This window comes from Ailuropoda melanoleuca, chromosome 14 (genome assembly GCF_002007445.2).
Source record: "Ailuropoda melanoleuca isolate Jingjing chromosome 14, ASM200744v2, whole genome shotgun sequence".
Taxonomy (NCBI): Eukaryota; Metazoa; Chordata; class Mammalia; order Carnivora; family Ursidae; genus Ailuropoda; species Ailuropoda melanoleuca.
The window spans coordinates 42,104,687-42,128,621 of NC_048231.1; the positions used below are offsets into that span (position 1 = coordinate 42,104,687).

At 51.4% G+C, this 23,935-nt stretch overlaps 2 protein-coding genes across 9 annotated transcripts in view; one reads left to right on the forward strand and one right to left on the reverse strand.

Moving 5' to 3' along the window:
- The window catches only part of GUCD1 (guanylyl cyclase domain containing 1), a 19,477-nt gene extending 11,061 nt beyond the window's left edge, over nt 1–8,416 (forward strand). For 2 of the 5 annotated variants that reach the window (XM_011232089.3, XM_034642031.1), the window contains 3 exons: nt 1,103–1,194; nt 4,947–5,188; nt 5,891–8,416. In XM_011232089.3, coding sequence (XP_011230391.1) covers nt 1,103–1,194; nt 4,947–5,188; nt 5,891–5,985 — 429 coding nt within the window. In that variant the 3' untranslated portion in view covers nt 5,986–8,416. Of the gene's footprint in view, nt 1–1,102; nt 1,195–1,262; nt 1,761–2,936; nt 3,029–4,946; nt 5,189–5,309; nt 5,421–5,890 lie in introns of those variants that run through there. The other 3 variants (XM_002925057.4, XM_034642032.1, XM_034642030.1) reach the window with 2 other exon arrangements.
- Nucleotides 8,417–19,086: 10,670 nt separating this feature from the next.
- UPB1 (beta-ureidopropionase 1) overlaps nt 19,087–23,935 on the reverse strand; it is a 30,084-nt gene continuing 25,235 nt past the window's right edge. The window contains exons 8-10 of one of the 4 annotated variants that reach the window (XM_002925058.4): nt 23,623–23,665; nt 22,320–22,474; nt 19,087–20,779 (exon numbers count right to left, since the gene is read on the reverse strand). In XM_002925058.4, coding sequence (XP_002925104.2) covers nt 20,696–20,779; nt 22,320–22,474; nt 23,623–23,665 — 282 coding nt within the window. In that variant the 3' untranslated portion in view covers nt 19,087–20,695. Of the gene's footprint in view, nt 20,780–20,805; nt 22,223–22,319; nt 22,475–23,622; nt 23,666–23,935 lie in introns of those variants that run through there. The other 3 variants (XM_034642017.1, XM_034642018.1, XM_034642019.1) reach the window with 3 other exon arrangements.

Below are 23,935 nucleotides of genomic sequence, written 5' to 3' on the forward strand. Positions count from 1 at the left end.
TGGACACTCAGGTGTGCAGAGATGAGGGAGCAGCAGCAGATACCCTATGGGCAGGACTTTCGATCTAGTCAGACTAGGTGACTTGGGGTCCAGCCCGCTCAGAGCACCTGAGCAGTGAGCCTCCTGCTGCCTGCACGTGTGGAGGAGCGTCTCAGGCTGCCTTTCTACACCCTTCCCTCCTGTCGCTCAGGGTCCAGGGCCTCAGAGCATGTCACCGTGACCTGACCCTGCCACCACTTGCCCATTTTCTTCCTTTTCACAGGGACACATGGCTCCAAGCTGGATAATTGGTATTCTGGAAAAAAAAAAATACTGAAATACCATCTTTTCTATTTTTTTTTTCTTTTTGAACAAGGAAAAGATAGCCTCAGGATTATACCAGTGCACACCCCGCCCCTCCGCCCCATGTATTTAGAGCCAGTCTTGCCTGCTGCAGAGGCACATGTTGGCCCAGGCTCCAAAACTTGGCAGAGTAGAGTCTCTGCTGGCCTCTTTGGTAAGAGGGTTGTCACATGGTGCCAGGGCCGGTCAACCTAACTTTCCTTTGAACCTTCCGGGCCAGGGGAAGAAGGCTAATGGTTGTGGCTTGATCACTGTAGCTGTGAGGCAGAGAAAAGAGCCCAAGAACAGGGTCTCTCCTGCCTCCCCTGCCAGGGCTCTAGCCCCCTTTCAGTCCCCTATAGCTGAAGGAGTATGTTCCCTGCATCTCACCTTGCTAAGCCAAACAGTGGAGGAACATCTGGGTGGGCTCAGCCCCCACCTTTGCTCACTTAGCGCAGGCTCCTGCTCATGCCCACAGGGTCCACAAGCCCAGGGATGACTAGCTTTGCTGGGGGAGCTGACCTGCGCTTGGCTGCCTACCTGTCTTCTGGGCATCCTCCTCATGCCTCTGTGTGGTCCCATACACTGCAGCCAGCCACCCTGCCGGTTCATGACGCATGCAGCATTCTGCCCAGGCATGCTGCGTGTGCCATCTCCCCCAGCAGACTGGGCTCCTCTCCTCTTCCACCGTTGTTCACTCCATCACATGCCCTGTACTTCATCCAGATGGATAAGGGCAGCCAAGGCAGGCAGCCCCTCCAACCTGCCCTTCTCTCTTCAGTCCTTCTACAGGAAGCACTTTGACACAGAAGAGACCCGGGTGAACCAGCTGTTTGCACAAGCCAAGGCCTGCAAGGTGCTTGTGGAAAAATGGTGAGCCTCCCCTCATTCTTCCTTGTGTGCCTGNGAATTCCAGGCAAGATAGTATTCAACCAAAGGGTTCTATGTCTGAAACTTAGAAGACCACTGATGTCCAAGCATCTCATCCTAGAGATGAGGCTAGTGAGGCCAGAGAGGTTGGCAACTTGCCCGAAGTTGCACAACCTTCAGGAGATTCAAGAAGCAGAATCCTTGACTCTGGGGCCAACGTGGTAGCCCAGGAAGCCTCAGGTTGTGCCCAAGAAGTAGGCAAGATACAGGATTTCATGACAAAGGATGGAAACTTTCGGGGAGTGGGAGCTCGGTTAGTGGCTGGTGGGCCCCTGGGAGGAGGGTGACCCCGGCCAGCTTCCCCGCGTAAGCAAGCCAACCTCAGCAGCCCATCTGCCCACAGGTACCTGGGCCACCTGGACGACAGTGAGTTCGAGAGTGCCCTGCAGGAGCTGCGGCTGACCAGGAGCATCTGGACCATCGACCTGGCCTACCTGATGCGCCACTTCGGCGTGAGGCACCGCTTCTGCACTCAGACCCTGGGCGTCGACAAGGGCTACAAGAACCAGGTGCACGCAGCCACCAGGCCTTCCCCCAGGTCCAGTAGTTGAAAGGGGGCATGGTCAAGGCCTGGACACCCGAGTGGACACTCAGGTGTGCAGAGATGAGGGAGCAGCAGCAGATACCCTATGGGCAGGACTTTCGATCTAGTCAGACTAGGTGACTTGGGGTCCAGCCCGCTCAGAGCACCTGAGCAGTGAGCCTCCTGCTGCCTGCACGTGCGGAGGAGCGTCTCAGGCTGCCTTTCTACACCCTTCCCTCCTGTCGCTCAGGGTCCAGGGCCTCAGAGCATGTCACCGTGACCTGACCCTGCCACCACTTGCCCATTTTCTTCCTTTTCACAGGGACACATGGCTCCAAGCTGGATAATTGGTATTCTGGAAAAAAAAAAATACTGAAATACCATCTTTTCTATTTTTTTTTTCTTTTTGAACAAGGAAAAGATAGCCTCAGGATTATACCAGTGCACACCCCGCCCCTCCGCCCCATGTATTTAGAGCCAGTCTTGCCTGCTGCAGAGGCACATGTTGGCCCAGGCTCCAAAACTTGGCAGAGTAGAGTCTCTGCTGGCCTCTTTGGTAAGAGGGTTGTCACATGGTGCCAGGGCCGGTCAACCTAACTTTCCTTTGAACCTTCCGGGCCAGGGGAAGAAGGCTAATGGTTGTGGCTTGATCACTGTAGCTGTGAGGCAGAGAAAAGAGCCCAAGAACAGGGTCTCTCCTGCCTCCCCTGCCAGGGCTCTAGCCCCCTTTCAGTCCCCTATAGCTGAAGGAGTATGTTCCCTGCATCTCACCTTGCTAAGCCAAACAGTGGAGGAACATCTGGGTGGGCTCAGCCCCCACCTTTGCTCACTTAGCGCAGGCTCCTGCTCATGCCCACAGGGTCCACAAGCCCAGGGATGACTAGCTTTGCTGGGGGAGCTGACCTGCGCTTGGCTGCCTACCTGTCTTCTGGGCATCCTCCTCATGCCTCTGTGTGGTCCCATACACTGCAGCCAGCCACCCTGCCGGTTCATGACGCATGCAGCATTCTGCCCAGGCATGCTGCGTGTGCCATCTCCCCCAGCAGACTGGGCTCCTCTCCTCTTCCACCGTTGTTCACTCCATCACATGCCCTGTACTTCATCCAGATGGATAAGGGCAGCCAAGGCAGGCAGCCCCTCCAACCTGCCCTTCTCTCTTCAGTCCTTCTACAGGAAGCACTTTGACACAGAAGAGACCCGGGTGAACCAGCTGTTTGCACAAGCCAAGGCCTGCAAGGTGCTTGTGGAAAAATGGTGAGCCTCCCCTCATTCTTCCTTGTGTGCCTGCTCACCCACATATTTGCTGTTGGGGAGGCCTCAGGACGACGTACAGGAAAGGCTAGGAACTTCGGCAGTCAGGAACTGGGGTGTCCTACCCAGGTGGCCTAGGGCATGGACTTGCCCTCCTGAGCCTTACTGTTTCCATCCATAAAATGGGGACAGGTGGGACTCTATGACCTACTGTACGCAAAACTGTGGCCTAGGATGGACCGCAAGCAGGGCCTGGAGGGACAGGTGAGCAAGACAGACTCCAGCCGGCCCTCAGGCTGCTCACAGAATGGTAGCTTGAGACAGAACACAGGAACCCTTAATGAAGGGATGACAGCCTAAGGAACATGCTGGCAAAGTGATGGAGGGTGACAGAGGACAGCCCTGGGTGTAGGCTCTCCAGGGAGGCCTGGCCCTCAGATCTCCCCACAGGCTACTGTGACCTTATGGGGGTCTCCCCCTTCTCATCTATGTATGAGGGCAGGATTCAGGCAGATCCCGGAAGTAACTTGCCCAGATGCTAAGGACTTCATCTCCAGGCTCAGGCACATTAGCTTAGATCCCCACCAGGCTGCCCTACACCACTCTTCTCGGGTCTCCCTGTTCTTGAATCACTTTTGTTTTCATTGTTAACATCATGTTACCACACGGTAGATAGTTTCGAAGACGGGGAAAGTCTCCGTGCGTCCGTCCACCACACAAGCACATGTTAGGAGGAAAGGCACCAGATGTTCATTTAGTGGCACGTGCCACATGCTGTCTTGTTGAGTGGGAAGCTGGGGCTGTCCCCGTTCCTCAGGTGAAGAAACTGAGGCTGGGAAAAAATAGCGTGAGCTGCCCACGGTCACCGCCGGCAGCTTGGCTGTGCTGTGGTCCGTACCCAGTTACTCCATGGAGCACGGTGCTTTTCCTTCCGGCCCAGCCCCCACTTTTTCCCTGTAGTTGAAATCCCGCGCTGGTACATACCATTGGGAACTTGGCCAGCTATTACATTTCAAAGACCAAATGGAAAAATGGCATGTTTCCCTGGGCTGGGGCAACCAAACCAAACTGGCACGTGACTTGGCCACGGGCTGGAGTTGGGCCAGGCCACGTAGTGTTAATGCCGCCACTCCTGAGGAGACTGTGAAGGAAGGAGGCCCCTAGCTTAGGGGACCACTACCCCACAGCCCCTGGCCCATTCTTGATTCGTAGTTTGAAGAGTTCTTAGTTTGCTGCCTTCTGTGGGACATTGAATGGGGCAGTGCCTAAGAGTCGGCCTCAGGGAGCAGCTAGCTCTGCTGAACTAGGGATCCCCTGGAAGCACTGCTGACCCACCCCTTCCCGGATGACCCCTTCTGCCTTAGCAGTCTTCAAGGAAAAAAAGAAAAAGAAAAAGAGAAAGAAAGAAAGGAAGAAAAAAACTAGTCTTCTCAGAGAAGCATGTGGTTTTGAAACTGACAAAGCCATGCTTGGCTCCGATTTGGGGGATTAAATTGGACCGACAGCTTCCAGTGTAAATCACACACGATTTAGGGTAAATGACCAAGNAAAAAAAAAAAAAAAAAAAAAAAAAAAAAAAAATTCACCAGCCAGGCTGGGAGGTGGGCTTGCATGTGCTGCTTCAGTGGCCCCTGACAGGGGCCCCTCTGGAGCTGACTTCCTGCCATCTCTGAGAGGACCTGACAGGGCCAACTTGTCCTTGGACACACTCAGAACCCTCCTACCTGCCGGCATTGGTCCCATGCTTAATCCTGGGCTGAGCCCAGGCCACAGTGACAAAGCCGGATGTTCCCACCTGCAAGGAGCTCAGAAGGGAGGGAAGATGAGCCATGTCCCCAAGGTTTGTGATCCAAGCAGGGGTCCACTGGAGAGATGGGGAATGGGGCCCACTGACACCAGCTGACCGTCTTCCTGCCCACAGCACAGTGAGCGTGCAGGACATCCAGGAGCACCTGGCACAGGGCCACGTGGCCATTGTGCTGGTGAACTCTGGGGTACTGCACTGCGACCTCTGCTCCAGTCCTGTCAAGTACTGCTGCTTCGCCCCCAGCGGCCACCGCTGCTTCTGCCGTACCCCTGACTACCAGGGCCACTTCATCGTGCTGCGTGGCTACAACCGGGCCGCTGGCTGCATCTTCTACAATAACCCAGCCTACGCTGACCGTGAGTGCCCGGCGGGCTGGGGACAGTGGGTGGGGCAGGTTGCATTCACCGTTCCGTCCCCGTGATTTCCTTCTCGTTTGACCTGGTGACCAAAAGTTCCCTCACTGCCTTCTCCCCAAAGCCTCTGCTCCTCCTGGGCTCCTGTCATCTGTGCGGCTCCTCTGGCCATGCACAGACCAACCACAAACCCGAGGCCATGCCTGCCTCCACACTCCAGCCATTGCCACACCAGGTCAGGCCATCTGTCTCTCTCACACCGCCAGCGCCCCACCTCACTCTTATTCTGTGGTTTCCTCCCCTTATCTCCCTCAGTCCAGCCCTCCCAGGACAGCTAGCAAGCATACTCATCAGAAAGGAAAGTCTGCCCAGTCCCAGCTCCTGCTCCAGATGCAGCAAGGGCTCCCCACGGCCCTGGGGACTGGGAAGGACTGCCCTGACTCTAGCAGACTTACCCCATGTGTCCTCAAGCATGTTTCTTCCCCCTGGGCCTCAGCTTCTCCATCTGCTAAACTGGGGAAGGGTCAGAGAATGAGTTCATGAGGCTAAAATAGGCAAGGAAGGCTTCCTGTGGGTGGAAGATGAGTGGCAAAGGGTGGCCAGGCAGGTGAGACATGGTCAGACCTCCCCCAGCTTCCCTGGGTGCCAGCGAGGCAGGTATACTCCCCCCACAGTCTGACCCCACCTGGCCCTTCCTGCCCCCAGCAGGCATGTGCAGCACCAGCGTCAGTAACTTCGAGGAAGCCAGAACCAGTTACGGCACAGATGAGGACATCCTCTTTGTCTACTTGGACAGCTGACAGCGGGAGCCTGGTGTGCCCAGGCCCTTACACCCTGCCCCACCCTAGCTGGGCCAACTCAGGAGGCCTTGGCCCAGGCCCCAAGCTGCTGGGGCTTGGATGTGGAACTGCAGCCTTGGCCCATGTGACAAAGCCCCAGGGAATTCTTGGAGCCTGAGGCGTGTGTGCTCTGTCTGCCAGCGTTGCACGTGTCGTCATGTCACTTATCTTATGCACCTGCTGGTTGGTGGAGGCGTCCCCAGAGCATCTGAGTAGAGCCTCCCCTAGGACCCCAGGCCTGACTTGAACCGTGCCCAGCGGACTTCCAGCCCTGTGGGTGCCCTTGTTGCCTGCGAACCAGACCCAGGACAGGGGAGAAGCCTGAGCTCGTCTCCCCACAGACTTGGGGGGCTGAGCCCTAGGGATGCCACTTGTCAGGATGGTGTCCGTGTGTTTGGAGACCATGTAGCTAAGCCGGGCCCCCAGGGCTGTGGACTGCTCCAGGCCTTGCCGGGAGCTGCCCTCCCCCTTCTCCCCCAGAAGTGCTACAGACCTCCCTGTGCCCTTTGGTGGATGCCGCTACTCCTTCCCGCCTCCCAATGGACCCAAGTTCCTGTGGCTGATTGCGAGGCCTCCAGGCCCTGGGGAGGGCTGGGCCTCAGGCCGAAAGGACCCTGAGCCACCCCCCTCAGCCTCCAGGTACTATAGTGCTGTAGATTGGAGGGCCCTCAGGGGAGTAGACAGGGCCCTGGCTCTTGCTGGCTGGCAGTGCTGAGTGTACCCCAAGAATGCCTGACCCAGAGGGCCAGGTGCATCCGCCTGGGTCCCAAAGGTCCCCCCATCCCATGACGGCTTGTGACACTAGTGTGAGCCCCGATAGTGGGGCCCATTCTCTTTGTGTGGGGAGCCCCAAGCCTCACAGACCTGGGTGCTGGGGTGCTGGGGCCTCCATTCCAGAGGCGATGGTGGGGCCTATGGCCTCCCACCCACCCTAATATTCATGCCAGTACCTTCTGCACAGAATGTGGGTCTCTTCTCTCCTGACAGAGAAGGATGGTACCTGCCCAGGGCCGCACAGCACTGCACGGAGCATGGACTAGAGCTATTTCCTTTTTTTTTTTCTTTCTTGGGGTGGGGTAGGGAGTTGTTTGGTTTTTTGAGATTTCAGTTTTTCACTTGTGGGGAGTGAGAGTCACGCTGAAGTAAGACAATAATAGTGAGATTGCAGGTACTTTGGAACCACTGACCCCTCTCTCCACAGAACAGATAAGCCAGCCCAAGTTCTCTTCCACAGAGAAAGGGACTCACGGCTGGTGGGCTGAGTGCCGGGGCCCCTCACCTTACAGACAAAATGTGGCCATCAGTCTGGGGCGAGTTTGTACAGGACATGGTGGGGTTGGGTCTTGAATCCAGGTCTGCACCTAAAAACTAAGGGAACTGGATCATTCCCAAAGGGGCCAAGGACACCCACCCCTCATGAGCTGTCTCTGGCAAAGAAGCAGGGCTGCCCCAGCAGCCACGCTGCCCCTGTACCCCTGTGCTTGGTCTTCTGTTGCCCAGGGCATGATGTGGTGGCAGCTGCTACCCCTCGGGACTGCAAACCGTGCTCAGCATCTTCCCACCAGCCGACTGACACCTCCCCACCGTGGCTGCTCTGAGGGGCAGAGGTGGGCTCTGCTTATGAGGGCTGCCAGACCACCCAGCCGTATTGCTCCTCAACACCAGATGCAGCCTTTGGCCCGGGGGGAGGCACCGTCAGCTGGTTGGCCAACAGGTTAGCCACCCTGGTTTCAGAGACTGGCGGTGTCTTCAGACTGGTCTTCTCTCTTTTGCCTTAATGTTGGGTGGCGCAAGATCCCAGCGAGCTCCGGTTTCAAGCCCAGGAATACCACGTGTGCCAGCTGTGGGGTTTGGGCATCCTCAGGACGGATCTGGCTAAAATTGTGTGAGACGCATCAAGGAAAGCAATGAGGAAGTGAAGCTTTGGATGACAGGTGGGCTGTCACAGAAAGCAGCCTCCACGGAGAGTGGTCACGGCACCTCAGTCCATCACACGGCATGTAACAGTCCCTGGGCAAGCCACAAATTAGAGGTCACCCGCCTGGAAGACGAACAAGAAAGCTACCTGTGCCTGAGATGGTGCCATCTGCCTGGGAGGGTCATGAGGGTGGACGCAAACATAAAGGCGTTCTTGGACACGTCATGAAAACAAGGCTGGAGAAAGCCCAGACTTCAGGACCTTCTGCCCATAGCACGTGGCACCCGTGACCCCTGTCCACATGCTGGGGGCCCAGCAAAGCCACGCCGGACAAGTTGGTTTGGTTCACTCCAGCCACACGGGGACAAAAGGGATCTTTTGCATTGCAGAGATTTTCTACATATATATATATATATATATATATATTTTGTTTGTAATGAGCCATTCTCAATAAACATTATTCTCACTGCAAAATCATGGCAGCCCCTGGCCCACCTTTGTGAACTCTTGTTCCCTCCCAAATTCGCAGCTTGAGCACATGCAAACCCAGGTCCTTGACCTGCTATACGAGGTTTTAGCTGGGACTAGAATCCTGTTTACTGCTTTTCAGTTCTTCCTCCCTCCTGATGCTTATGTAGAGCTTAGGTAGGCGGTGCTGGAGATGGGAGGGCCTCAGAGCTGAGCTTGATGGCGGTTCTTGAAGAGGGCATGGAAGGCACACAGCCTTGGGCAGGAGGAGGGTCTGGGAGGAGGTGGAATCGAATGAGGGGGACAGTGGGGCCCACAGGAGGCACTTTCCACCCCCAACGAGCAGCTCCCCTTATTTGCTAGCTATTGGGCTCTTCTAATGTTACATTCGATAAGAATTCTATTTCTGAAAAAGGAAGTGTTTGGAAATCCTGCCTTATCTGGCAGCGTCAGACCTGCCCCAGGACCCACAGGGAGCTGACAGCGCTGGAGCTGGCTTCTTGGGTAAGGTCCTGGACTCTGGCCTCTGCTCTCGTCCTGACTGACTGCTGCTCTGCCGCCCCCCAAGCCCCACGTTGTGGGGATATATTAGGAATTGTGACAGATCTTGGACCCTTCTCCGAACTGGTGAGCAGCCCTACAGACGTACCTTCAGTCAGGGCGTCGGCCAGCTGAGCCTGGGGGTCCCTGCTACAGTGTGCTAGGCAACATAGCAGGGCTTCTAGTTACACACGTAACCAGTGACACTTGGCCCTCTCTGCACTTCAGCGGGGGTCTTCTGCCCCTCCTAGGGGAAGGGGCCCCCATTCTGGACGGGCATATCATGGTTGGGACAGGCATGGGAAAGATTGGTTTGGGGCCTCTGAGTGGCCGTTGAATACAATCACAGGAGAAAAATGATGATGAGGGAGGTGTTGACATAGGAGGGCCCAAAGTGGGTGAGGTAGCAAGTACTGGGTAGAGTTGGCTTCCCAGAGCATGCAGGGTGAGGACAGTAGGGGACAGGCTGAGGATTCCTGGGAGGGGCACCACTGGGAGACAAGCGGCCAGGCCAGAATGGGGAGCTGGGTGTAGCCGAACTGGTGCCTTTGGCCTGGGGTCTCTCAAGCTTTGGCCAGGGCTGTAGTCACTTGAGGTTTGACATACTGGATCTCCTGCTTCTGAGCCCACTGATAGGGCTGCTGGCCAGAGGCTGCCTGGGTGTCCTCATGATAGCCCAGGTGGTGATGACATAAAGGAAGGGAGAAAGAAGGAGGGAGGACGGGAGGGAGTTTGAGAGAGAGAGAACAAGCACCCAGTATGGAAGCCACAGCCTTTTAATAAGCTCATCTCAGAAGCGACATCCTAGCATTTCTGCAACACTCTATCCAGTTAGAAGTACATCAGTAAGTCCAGGGTACACTGGGGATTACACAGGGCAAGGATACACCATGGGGCAAGGAACACTGGACATCTGGTGGTTACGGTTTTTAAATCTCAAGAGTTCTTTATTTTTTTTTTTTCTTTTTTTTAAAGATTTTTTAATTTCTTTATTCAACAGAGATAGAGACAGCCAGAGAGAAAAGGAACACAAGCAGGAGGAGTGGGAGAGGAAGAAGCAGGCTCATAGAGGAAGAGCCTGATGTGGGGCTCGATCCCATAACACTGGGATCACGCCCTGAGCTGAAGGCAGACGCTTAACCGCTGTGCCACTCAGGCGCCCCTCANAAATCTCAGAGTTCTTTAAATCTCAGAACAGAGCTAGGAACACCGCTAGAGACATCTAGCACATCCTGAGGTGTGCCCTTCAGAATACCAGTGGTGAAAATTTCTGTATAATGGGGTTCCCTGGTCAGGTCAGCTTGGCAAACACGGCATGCTACAGTCCCCTCCGGTGGATTGAGGAGGTGCAGACAGGGCTCCTGCGGCAAGGGGACTCCCTTCATTTAGGGTTTCCCCAAATTCCTTAGCCACAGCTGTTCTTACATAACAGTGTTACTCGTGAAATATGCTGACACTTGGGTAACCACTGGTATAGTCCAAGGTGAAGCGTGCAGCCCAGAGAGGGGAGCAACTGGCCCAAGGTCATCACTCAATGAGCTATAGACCCCAACCCACCATTGCTGCTTTCCCAACCCTCAGCCCAGACTATAGTCAGAGTAACCCTAATGACCCTGTAGGGGCAAGCTAATGCCAGAAGAGCCAGGAAGTGAACTCTGAGTTCTGGAGTAGAGATGAGCTGCCACAGGCCCCTGGGGTTCTGCCTCCGGGTAGAAAGCCTGGCGTGTGGCCCCAATATTCTGGAAGAGCACAGATCCTGCTCTCCTTGCTGACTTGCCTCAAGCTACAGAATCCAAGAACACACATCCCGGTCTTGCCCCCACCCTCCGGCATCAGAACAGAATTGAGAAAACCAGGAAGATACTGAGACATCATCCTGCTGGGCTGCTGGTCCCAGGGGCCAAGTGATGGGACCAGCATGGACTTAAGGGTTCATGGGAAAACCTCAGCGCCAGGAAATGGAGGCTGAGACTCCGACAGGCCCGGTGTAGTGGCCTCGCCAGTGACTTCTCATCCTCTCCACTCCCCTCCCCTGCCCATCTCCCTCTTCTGTGTCTCTCCCTAGCTGCCTGCTCGATGTGCATCCTGAGGATCTGCCCCCAGCCCCCGGGTTTCCCCCAGCCCCGGGAGATCTGGTGAGCCAGTCTCCCCAAGCTGTTTGAAGCCCCTTGATTTACAAGGTTTTGATGTCCACAGCTCGCAACAGACCCATGAGGTGGCCAAGTTGGCCTCCTTTCTATACCTCTCACCTGCCAAATTCCTTTCTTTCCTCAAGGCTCTGCTTGACGTCCCCACTTTTAATGGAGTACCGTTTTCCGCATCCCTCAGCCACATCATCCTGTGTACCCGTCTCCACTACTGTAGCCCCCAGCCCTGGACACCTAGTAGATGCTTGATAAAGTATGTGAAAGAATGGTCAGTGGCAGATCTAGAATGGTACCTATTTTAGTGGCTTTCTTGTACTTTTCAGAATCAGAGGTCACCATTCAGGGGAAGGTTGCATTTGAACCTATGATGTTATGCAGAATTCAGCAGACACTCTTCTCTTACGGGGATGAGTGGGAGGATAAGCCCCCCACTAGTGGCTACATTTCTGCATGTCTCATGGGCAGAGGCACTGGTTATTCATTCTGAACCAACTTTTCAGGAAGGTTGGTGTAGCAAGTAACCTTGGAAGACACGAAGTATCTCCCTTCAGAGCCAAAGACAGGCAGATATATTGCCCATTATAAAAGAATTAGGTTCTTTAAACTCAGGCTTCCTCTCCTGTAACACAACCCATTGCAAGTGCAAGGGTCCCTGGCTTTCTTGGGAACTGGGACTTGGTGAATCTGCAAGAAAATTCGATCCTCCGGCCACTGCTGTTGCTGTAATAAATTGTCCTTTGCTCTGATCCAGGAATGTTGTCTTCTACTAGCATCCATGAAACTGTGACAGGCCAACTTGAAAATAAGGCCCTTCATGGTTCTTTTTTTTTTTTTTTTTAAGATTTTATTTATTTCTTTGTCAGAGAAAGAGCGCACAAGCAGGGGGAGCAGCAGGCAGAGGGAGAGGGAGAAGCAGGCTCCCTGCTCAGCAATGTGGGGCTCGATCCCAGGATCCTCAGATCATGACCTGAGCCGAAGGCAGACAATCAATCAGCTGAGCCACCCAGGCTCCCCGGCCCTTCATTGTTCTTGACAGTCCTGGCAAAATGGGGATGCTCAAAGAGACATGGTTTTCTGGAAGAAGAATGAGGGCCTTGCAGGCCAAGTAATGGGAAGTCCATGAGAATCAGCAGCAAATCTTCTTACCCAACTTGTATGGTAATCAGATGATAAATAGTTCTTCACTCTGCTGCCTGTTAATGAAGAAGAATTGGGGAGGGGGCTGCAAACTTAGTCCCTGCAAGTAGGTCCATAGACCTGGATGGTGCACTGGTTGCTGCTAACTGCCCGTGGGCAGGAGGCATCCTGCACTATCTCGTGGTCAGTTTCACGTCTGCCCCATTGTAACAACTAGTAGTAAGTCTCGTCCTGGATGGGCAGATGATTGTGACCCCTTTCAAACAATTACAGAGATGCACACCTATGTGGAGCCTGAAGGGTAGGAAATTCAAAACAGCTGTGGGAGGAAAACAGGTGGATCATGGGAACCTTTGCCAGTTTGCTTGAGCAATGAGGGATTGGAGCATGTGGTGCTAGCCAAGAAGGAATGGCACAGCTTGACCCTCTGCCAGCTCGGCGCTTCCTACATTCTCTCACGTCAACCTTAATTCCACTAGGAGACAATCATAAGAGGTCCCAGAGGGTTTTTTTGTAGTGGGTCCAGGGTGCTGAAAAGAGCTTTGGTCCTCTTAGAGAGATTCTCATGAGACAAATTCCTATGGAAAGTCGTAAAAGAAGTACTGACCAGTATTTGGGCTCTCACTACCTCCAATTGGGTTTGCAATGCTGATGAAGGTAGCCGATAATGAGAATGGGCCCAACACTGGAATTCCGCGTCCAGAAGCAACTTAAAAAAAGTTTCTAAGTCTACCCGCTTCACTCCTTCTTGGTCCACACTCTCTCACACAGCAGTTTGGATTTGGGGATTCAGACTTGATGATTCCTGGGCATGTCGCTTCTTTCTTTTGCCTAAGAGCAATTCCAGGTCAGCCTGGTTGCCACACGTTCTGAAGTGAGAGCCCAGGGGCGCCTGGGTGGCTCAGTCCATTAAGTGTTCAACTCCTGATTTTGGCTCAGGTCATGATCTCAGGGCTGTGAGAGCCAGCCCCACTTTGGGCTTCCCGCTGGGCATAGCCTACTTAAGATTCTCTCTTTCCCACTCGGTCTGCTCCTCCCTCTGCCCACATGCTCACATGTGTTCTCTCTCTCAAATAAATAAATCAGTCTTAAAAAAATAAAGTGACAGCCCAGCTGAAAGGAGGCCCAGGGCTTCAAACTTGATTTTGGACCAGCCACTTGGATTCTCTTGTTGGACTGACATAGCCATAGGTCATAAGGACAATAGCCACTTGGGTTAGTACATTGATTGCCAAGACCCCCTACGGCAGCTCCTGTGGGATGAAGTTGTGAAAATAACAGGTCTTTGTGCATTTTATAAAAATGCCCTTGTCCCGGGAGTGCCTGGGTGGCTCAGTCAGTTAAGCATCTGACTTTGGCTCGGGTTATGATCCCAGGGCCCTGGGATCGAGCCCTACATCGGGCTCCGTGCTCAGCGGGGAGCCTGCTTCTCCCCCCCCCCCCCCCCCCCGTGTTCTGTTTCTCTCTGTCTCTGTCTCTCTCTCTCTCTCTGTGTCAAATAAATAAATAAAATCTTCCAAAAAAAAAATGCCCTCATTCCTCTTGCCCCTGGCCCTTCCAAACAAAGGCTAAGGGTTTCAGAAATGGGTAACGTGGGGTGGGGAAAAGGTAATGTTTCAGCTATTGGAATTCACACTGACTTTGGAGGAGGAACAGCAACTTTGACACCTAGATAGGAAGGAACTTAGATTCTGGGAGCTCGGTAGGGAGGAGCACTAATCATTAATGATCTTTGTCTTTCATAATTGGCTCTGGAGCCTTCATTATGAAAAATGCCCCAGTGTGGTACTCCCAAGCTTTTGTAAGCATGTTAAATAGAACTGATTGCCGGGGTTTGCCTTTGTCCTAACCAGATGGCTTTGACCACAGATTGGTCACCATTCCTATTAACCTTACCAGAGGCTGTTGGAAACACAACACAGGGGATGTCCCTGGCTCTGGCATCTCCCAGGAAAAACAACCATAATACCTCCAGATGTCTTCCCAACCCCTATCCCGATAGAACTCTTTCAGCCATTCTGTGAAGAAGACAAATGTCACCCAACTGGTGGCATGGGCAAAGAGGATAGATTGGCCTGACTACCCTCAGGCAGTCCTTCCGAAAACAAGGGTTAGATTCAATTATTCAAACTAACTGGGAAACCAAAGGCCTACCAGCTGGTCAGAAGGCCACCCTGGAGATGTTATCAACCTGTGCCCTGACTGATATAGGTCTTACTTAGGGGGGGGCCCAACACTTTGGAAGAACACTTTCTAGGGGCATCATGTATGCCTTGATGACTGTACTCATATGGAAGCCAGGCAGTAACTTGCCAACCTCCCCCCAAATAGTGTCTTGCATCTTCATGCTGGCCATGGGCCAGAATCCGTGGAATTACTGCCAAATCCAATGTCATGAAGATTTCTCTCTGTGTTTAGGAATTATATGGTGTTAGCTCGTACACTTAGGTCTTTGGTCTGTTCAATTGTTGAAGCACATACCACCAACAGATCAGGTCACCCACAGACAATCATGGAGATCTCACTAAAATGAAACAGGCCTTACTTACTCAGGGGAGCTTCCTGAACCAGTAACTGACTCGTTATTTATGAGCACTCTGTGGGCAGATATCCCCATGATGGTAGTCATCTGATTAGAAAAGGTGATGCAATGTTTGCCCCTGGTTTTAGCTGAAGCAATCAGTGTTTCCACCTTGGCCCTGGAGGACATCAGGTCAGTACTGGCTAAGTTGGTATAGATAGACTTGCCTAGACTTCCTCCTTGTGGGCCAAGGTGGAGATTGGGCAGTATCTAATATATCCTGTCATAACTGGATTAATGACCTAGGCCAAGTGGAAAGGTCAATATTTGAGACAGCCACTTGACTTTCTAAGGTAGACCTTGATGGTTCATGGGATTTGTCCATCCTGTTGGGTTGAGGACCCTGGAAAGTAGGACTGAAGTTAATTTGCAACTTGGGCTCGTTCTGCTCCTTGAAGTTCAGTGGATATAATTGATGAAATCCTACAGGAAAAATGGAACTGATTTGGTCCAGCTTCTGTCAGTCAAATTAATCAGAGTATCTGACAGAGTAGTACACTCATGGGGAAATTGTCAGAAGTCAAGATGATGCAGAGATGAGAAATGGACATTGGTTGGAGGTTACTGCTACAGGTCTCTCACTTTTCTCCAATTTCTGCATGAGGCACGAGCTAAAACCATGAATGCCTTTGTCTGGGACTGTCTTTCCAAGGATGTTTGCAGAGCCAACAGCCTTAGAAGAAAGAGCTAAGTCTCCTTCTGGAGCAAAGTGCAGGTGTTCTTGCAACCTTGGTAGACAGAGATAGTGTCTGCCTTTAGAGCAAGGGGCAGGCATGCTTTACTTTCCAACATAAAAAATTCCAACTCTCTAAGCTCTTCTCCCTCTTTCCTTTTCTCTTTTTAATGCAACCCGCTGTGCATGCAGGAGTCGCTTGGCTCTCTTTTGTCTTGTCCTGGGGAAACTGGGGCTCAGGGAACTGCCAGACAGTGCTGGTACTCTGGCTGCTACAGTTGCCCTAAAGTCCTTTGTCTCTGAGGAATGCTTGTGTCTTCTGCCAGCATCCATGAAACTGAGGTCAGCTAATTTGTCAGCTTCCAACCAGGGTAAGAGTTCAGATTCTTTCCAGTTCTTGACAAGATGTTCATATTTCTTTAACACAGTGAATGCTATTCCTTAGAACTTATCCTAAAGGAAACAATAGAAATAAGGCTAACTTAGCCATTAGTCCTTTCAATATGCTGCTGGATTCAGTTTACTAGTACAGTTGATCCTTGAACAACACAGGTTTGAACCACACAGGTCCACTTACATGTGGATTTTGGGGGGGGTGGATATAGTATAGTACTGTACATGTATTTTCCTGATGATTTTCTTAATATTTTCTTTTCTGTAGCTTACTTTATTGTAAGAATATAGTATATAATACATATAACATACAAAATCTGTATTAGTCGACTGTTTATGTTGTTGGTAAGGCTTCTGATAACAGTAGGCTATTTGTAGTTAAGGTTTGGGGAGTCAACGGTTATATGTGGATTTTTAACCGTGTAGGGAGTCAGCGCCCCTACCTAACCCTTGCATTGTTCAAGGGTCAACTGTACTTTGTTGAGGATTTTTGCATCAATATTCATAAAGGATATTGCTCTGTAGTTTTGTTTTCTTGCAGTGTCTTTGTCTGTCTTTGATATTAACATAACATTGGCCTCAATGAGTTAAGAAGTGCTCCCTTCTCTGCACTTTTTTGGAAGAATTTGAGAAGGATTGGTGTTCTTTCTTTCTTTTTATTTATTTTTTAACAGCTTATTTATTTATTTATTTAGTAATCTCTACACCCAAAGTGGGGCTGGAATTTATGACCCTGAGATCAAAAGTTACGTGCTCTTCTGACTGAGCCATCTGGGTGCCCTGGTGTTAGTTCTTTTTTAAATGTTTGATAGAATTCACCAGTGAAGCCGCCAGGTCCAGTGCTTTCCTTTGTTAGGAGGGTTTTGATTACTTATTAAATCTCCTTACTAGTTACAGGTCTATTCGGATTTTCTATTTCTTCATGATTCAGTCTTGGTAGTTTCATGTTTCTATTTGTCCATTTCATCTAGGTTGTCCAATGTGTTGGCAGACGATTGTGTTGGTTTGCAAACGTGGGTGTTCCCCAGGTGAAATTTGAAACTGGGCCCCATACATGGAAGGCAAGGAGAGACTGAAGAAAGACGCAGACCTCTCCAGATTGATAGATAGCAGTTTTAATACTCAAGGCCACTTACATATGAGGCTCGTCTCGAGTGGCCACAAGACAAATAGATCTCTGCACATGCCCACCAGAATCTTAAGAGTTTATATAGAAATCTCAATGGGGTTCAGTCTCATATATTGCCCAAATGGACTTAATAACACATTACTCTCTCACACTGTGTCCTTGAAGTGTCTCCTACTGTAGTAACAGTGGGCAGAATACATATTCCGAGGACGGGGGGCGGGGGGAATGGGGGAGGGATGGAGCCTCTGATTCCCTGGGTCCAGCTCATGGGTCAACCGACAATCACATGCTCTTGGTGACCTCCTCTAACAAATTGTTTATAATACTCTTATAATCCCTTTTATTTCTGTAGAATCAGTACTGATGTCCCCACTTTCATTTTGTATTTTAATAATGAGTCTTCTCTTTTTTTTTTTTTCAATCAAGCTAAAGGTTTGTCAGTTTTGTTGGTCTTTCTGAAGAACCAACTTTTGGTTTCATTTCTCTTCTCTGTTGTTTCTCTAGTCTCTATTTTATTTCTCTCTGCTCTAATCTTTATTATTTCCTCTCTACTGTTACCTTGGGTTTAGTTTGCTCTTTTTCTAGTTCCTTAAGATGTAAAAAAACGGTTGTTGATTTGAAATCCTTCTTCTTTTTTAAAATTTTTATTTTATCTTTTTAAGTAAACTCTCAGCCCAATGTGGAGCTGGATTTCATGACCCCGAGATCAAGAGTCACCTGTTCTACAGACTGAGACAGCCAGGTGCCTGCCTTCTTTTTTAATATAAGTGTTTACAGCTATACGTTTCCCTCTCACACTGCTTTCATTACATCCTACAAGTTTGGGTATGCTTTGTTTTTGTTTTCATTGGTTCCAAGACATTTTCTAATTTCCTTTGTAATTTTTTTTTAATCCAGTGGTTTTTCAAGAATGGGCAGTTTAATTTTCACATTGTTTTGAATTTTCCTTTTGCTACTTATTTCTAGTTTCATTCCATTGTGATTGAAAAAGATACTTCATATGATTTCAATCTTTTAAAATTTATCATGACTTGTTTTGTGGCCTAACACGTGTTCTATCCTGGAGTGTCTTTGCCTTTTTTCCTGTCGGGCACACTGTGGCTTGCCCCATTCTCCCCTGGTACCCCAGATTCTAGCAATAAAGCCATGGGCTGGCAGGAATGCTGTCTGCAGAGCTGGAGAGCCCCTGGAAAGCCTCAAACCCAGTCACCTCTCATCTTAGAGGTGAGAAAACTGAGGCTCAGGGGTTCAGAAGACTTCACCCATGGGCCACAGGCCCCGTACACTGAACCACTGCAACTTCCCTTCTGTGATTTCGGCAACAATCACGCAGAAACAAAAACTTCCACCCTAGGCTCAGTCAACAAATGTTTGCTGAGCATCTAAACATTCCAGGCATGAGTTAAACCCTCAAATGAGTCCATGTGTGCGGGGCCCTTCTACTCTAAGGCAGACCTGAACATTTTGATTTTAGGCAGTGAGAGGTGTGGATAATCAAATACTTTCTGGTGTATTAGTGCCTCTTTCATAAATGCACCAACTTGTTATCTAAGCCAGCCTCTGTATTAGGTTGACTACACGCTCCTCTTAGAAACCACAGGCACAAAGGTTGTGGAACCTGAAGACAAGACAGCAAAGCTCACTGTATCTGCAGGGTTGTAGTCTATGAAAAATAAGTACAAAGGAGGCTTTTACGTGAAGTGAAAAGCCTGCAGCTCAGAGAGGTTAAGGGGGTTAACAGAGAGGTATGGCCAGGCAGTTCTGACCAGTTTTTTTTACCCCAAGTGGCTATGCAGGAGCACCCCCGCCCTGACATGGGATTCGTTCATGCAATTCAGCCGCTGCGCCAGGGAAGGAATGAGCTGGCTTCTCTGACAGGGCACAGTAAGGGTAGAACCAGAGGACCCCACTCCCACCTCCAACACTGTGGCTGACTGTGGAGGTTACAGACTTCACAGTTGGGACTCTTTTTTAAAAAAATATTTATTTATTTGAGAGAAAGAGAGAGAAAGAGAGAGCAAGCAGGGGGAAGGACAGAGGGAGAGAGAGAATCTCGAGCAGACTCCCTGCTGAGCACGGAGCCCAATGCGAGGCTGAGAATATGACCTGAGCTGAAACCAAGAGTCGGTCACTTAACCAGCCGAATCACCCAGGTGCCCTCAGCACAGGTAGGACTTTTGTTGTGTGATGCAAGGAACAGAGACCACATAGGCTTCCTGGTCCATCTAGTCTGTCTCTCACCACCGTCCTGTGACATAAAGCAGAAAAGAGGTGATATGGTCCCACTCTACAGATGTGGAAGCCAAGGTGCAGAGAGGTGAGCAACCTGCTGTGTCAGTCAGGCAGTGGGTGCGCAATCAGAGAAGCAGAATCAGCAGGCGATGCAGATATATTTATATATATAGGAGATACGTACATGTGTATATATGTATACACACGCACACATACATATGCATACATATATATGTATATATATATAAAGATACAGAGATTTAGTGAGAAAAATTGCCTTACATGATGATGGGGGCTGCTTAGCCAAGCCTAAAATCCACAGATGGGACAGGCCACCAGGAACGGCAGGCTGGGACTTGGGGGCACAGGCTGGTGGTCTCTTCTCTCTATAAATCTCTATTGCTCCATTATACCATGGACTACCATGGCCTCTTTAACACTGCAAATAGAGTCATGAGTGCCTTTAAATGAAACAAATTAGAGAAGAATTCCAGAAAACCTAGCACCGATGCAGAAAACTCATCCTGAAGATTCTGTTCCGGTACCAGAATCTGTAATCAGCAAAGGTACAACCAGAGAAGCAGAAACAGTAGGATATATATTAAAAGATTTATTGCAAGGCATTGATTTAAGTGATTGTGGGGACTGGAGGGCAGGTGGTCAGGAAAAGCAGACTGGATCTCTTAGGCATGTGGGGTGGGGGAGGGGGGAAGCTGCTGTCCACAGGCAGAATTTCTTGGTTTATCAGGGAAGCCTTACCTCTCCTCCTGAGGGCCTTTTGACTGATTGAATCAGGCCTACCTGGATTATCTAGAATAATCTCGCTTTAATCACATCTATAAGATACCTTCATTGCAACACCCAGATTAGCATCTGAGTGAATGGCTGGAGACCGCAGCCTAGCCATGTTGACACATCCAATGACCGTCTCCCCCGCCCACAGCCATCCAGTAGCTCAATGACTCGGGAACAGCCTCAGCTTCCCCTACTTGCACATCTGCTCCCACCCTTACCCTCAGGTTGCTGATAAGTCTACACAGAGGAAGAGAGGAACCTCAGAACTGGGGCATCCCACGTGTCCAACTGCAAATCCACCTGTACCATTAGTGATTGGGATTTTTCTTAAATGGAGGTAAAATTCACATGACATAGATTTAGCCATTTTAAAGTATACAATTCGGTGTACCCATTTTACATGGGTATATTCATAGTGTTGTATAACCATCACTTCTGTGTAGGTCCCAAACATTTCATCAGCCGGGAGGGAAACCTCATATCCACTGGCAGTCACTCTTCAATCTCCCTTCCCTGCCTGGAGCATTTTTAAACCAATGTGGACAGCAATGTTATCAGGACATCATCAGGGAGACCTTGGACTTCTAAAGCCTGCTGTACTTGCTGATTCTGCTAGGGACAGAGGTGCCCTCCTTGGCAGGCAGGGTCTAAAATCCAGCTACTCTTTCACGATATTGGGGCTGTAGTTGGGTTTGACGGCTTCAGCAAGCTCCCGAGCATACATCTCATATCTGCCAGTCATCTGAAAGCAAAACACAGGCAGACAGATTCCGGTTTTACAAACGCCCCTCATTTACTCACCACCACCTCTTGCCACTAGAGGGCAGCCATGGGACAGAAATTTGTCAGGAAGGCCGGCGGATGGACAGGACAATTTCAGACTATAATGTAGAGAAACAACCCCTGTGTGACCACTGGACACTGATTCCAGCGCTATAGCAAAGATTACAGATGCTGAGATGACTCACACACGCTGGCCCCTCTTGCTGGAAGACCTCTGTGACCTGTCTATCCAGAAGGTGTGGCCTGCCCCGAGGTAGAAGGGAAGAGGGCTGTCCTGAGATCTTGCAGAACCCCAGAAGAACAGCCTACAGCCCAGAGAGGGGAGTGACCTGCTCCAGGTCCCCAGGCAGCAGTGGAGTTTGCTGGGATTTGCACCTCGGTCTCCTGGCTCAGGGTCTGGGAGAGAGTGGGGGCAGGGCTGGCAAACCTACCCAGGGTGCTCACACCCAGGCATTCCCTCCCTCCTTCCCCAAACCCCGACAGGAGCTCAGGCCCATCACCATAGTCGGGGGGGGGGGCGGGACTTTTGCATTCAAAAAGTTACCAGTGAGAAAACATGCCGTTTATTGCGTGGAATCCTGCATTAATCTGAGCTCCCCAGGAAAAGGAGAGACCGGCCAGGAGACATTCATGTGGACAATGCCTTATTTGTCTGATGAGGATCTGAGACTCAGGGAACATGCCCAAAGACCCATGCTCAGGTAAATGGGGGAGGTGGTTCCTCCCAGACACACTGGGCAAGGTCATGCAGTCATGAGGACATTCGTTTGCATAAAGTATAAGTGGGTTCTGAGTTGGTAGAAATACTGCTGGACACAAATGTAGCAAACTTCATCTGCATCCAGGATGAGAGGCTGTATTCCAGGGGGTCCAGGCCATGGCTGCCACCACCCTTCCAGGAGGGTGGGCACTTACATTCCTCCCATGACCCCTGGTGTCACATGTGTTAGGTCTCAAAGGCCACTTAAGACGTTCCAGTTTTATGCACGGGTATACTAGGGCTTGGGAGCAGAAAGGGCTTGCTTAGGGTGACTGAGAAAGGCTATGGCAGAGCCAGGCCAAGATGCCATTTCTCTGCATGACCCATTTTCCTCTACTGTCAAGGCCTAGACCGTGGGGCCAGGACACAGGCAGAGCCAGACACCCACATTTATCTTTTGATAAGTGCAAATGCCTGGAAAGGAAAAAAAGGATTAGAGAAGCCAATCCACTCTATTCTCCGGACAAATGAAATTGAGATTAATTTGTTTGAAGGCGCCCAGAATCTAAATCAGACAAGAGGAGAATTTATTAAGGTCTGCTGCCTGGGCATCATTTGACCCAGTGGCTCCTCCCTCGCACACCAGCTCCTGGAGGAAGAGACCCGGCCCTCCGCTCTGCTTGGAGCCTCCTGTAGCCGTTCCTGGGAACAAAACCAGCAGCTGTGGTTTCCAGCTCCGAGAGCAGGATGGGGGCCCAAGCAGAGGAGCAGGGCAACAGCGGGGGGCTCTGGGACCCACCTTGAAGTTCCAGATGTCATTCACCTGCCGGCAGAGGTTCAGGTCGAGCTCAGCAACCAGCAGCCCGTCCCGGTTGCGGGAGAGCCCGGGGGTGCGGCTGCCGTCCGGGGCTGCCACGTAGCTCGAGCCATAAAAGTAGCCGAAGTCCCGGTGAGCTTTGAAGGAGCAAAAGAAAGCACCTGTGAGCTTGTGCAGGCCGAGGAGTAGGCACATGGAGCGACACACAGGACAAAGTATCCGTGCCACCCTCCCCACCCTCCCCACCTTCCCCAGCATCCCCGTGCCACCTCCCCAAAGGAACTGCCTCCCTCCTCAGGCGTGAGGCCGAGCAAGTTTCTACGAAAGTCACCCTCACAGCCCTCACCTCTGCCCCCGGGATTCCTGTGTGACCTGCTTCCTGTGGTGACCCAACATGGTGAGCTAGAGGCTCTCACTTGCCTTCCCAGCTGTGTCCGCCGTGCCCTCCTTCCACGCCTTGGCCCCCTCGCAAGTCAGGTGGTGCTCACAGTTACCCCGCAGGCGTGTAAGGAGCAGGGCCTAGCAGGGGCTTGGACACAGCAGGCACTCAGTGGACCTCATTTCCCTGCCGCTACACCTCTGTCTGCAGGGAGCTAACCGGGATTGGAGTCTCTGGACATCTGGGGCCTCAAGTGAGGGGATCTGGAACCCTTTTAGGAAGTGCTTTTCTGGGAAACAGATGTGCTCAGTCCTCTCTGCCTTTCCAGGGGACACCCTAAGCTAGTTCCAAGACCTCCTTGGTGGGCCCTTGCCTTCCACATTCCTAGCCAGAGAGATGGGACCACTGAGTGGGGGATTCCTAGCAGAGGTGACGTGGTACCCACCCTCAGATCAGAACACGCTGTGCAATCGAGGAACCCAAGGCAGTCCGTGCTGATGTTACACAGTTTGGGACGTGGTGTGGTGGCAGGTGAACAAGGACAAAGGAAGAGAGGGAAGGAGATGTGTCGGGTGGGTAAAGCACCCCCTTTTTCAAGGGAGCTCACAAAAGGCTGGTCCATGTCTTCTAGGCCCATCTTTTTACCAGTCCCGGGGGAGGGATGGACTCCAACCCAATGCCATTCGATCCCCAATTGGGGGATGATGTGGTTACATAAGCCCAGGACCCAGCCACAGTCAGGCTCCCAACTGTGGGCCATACAGATGGGAGGAGCGCACCCCTCTAACAACGGGCCACGTGTGCAGACAACGGTGGGGTAGACGCCCCCAGAGGCGGCAGAGAGAGAACGGGACAGTGAGGCCCACGCCTCAGCCACAGCCAACCACGGAAAGTCCTGGAACTTACCTTTCTTCCCATCTCCAGAGGTAAACTCATTCGGGAAGAGCTCCTGTGAAACAAAACCCGAGGTAAGGGAAACCTATAGGTGGCACTACGAGCGAGCATGTGGCCCGCAAAGCCAGGCTGAGGAGGGCTCGGAAGCAACCCATAGAGCGAGAGAAGGAATGGCCTGTACTCGCCGGGCAATCAACAAGTACTTATGAAATGTCCCTGCTGAGTCGCCAGCACTGGGCCAACACAGGCGGCCAGCGGGGAATTTGACAGGCAAGGTAAAAACCCCAACTTTGTCTCGGGGTGGGGTTATAATCTGCTGGGAGGG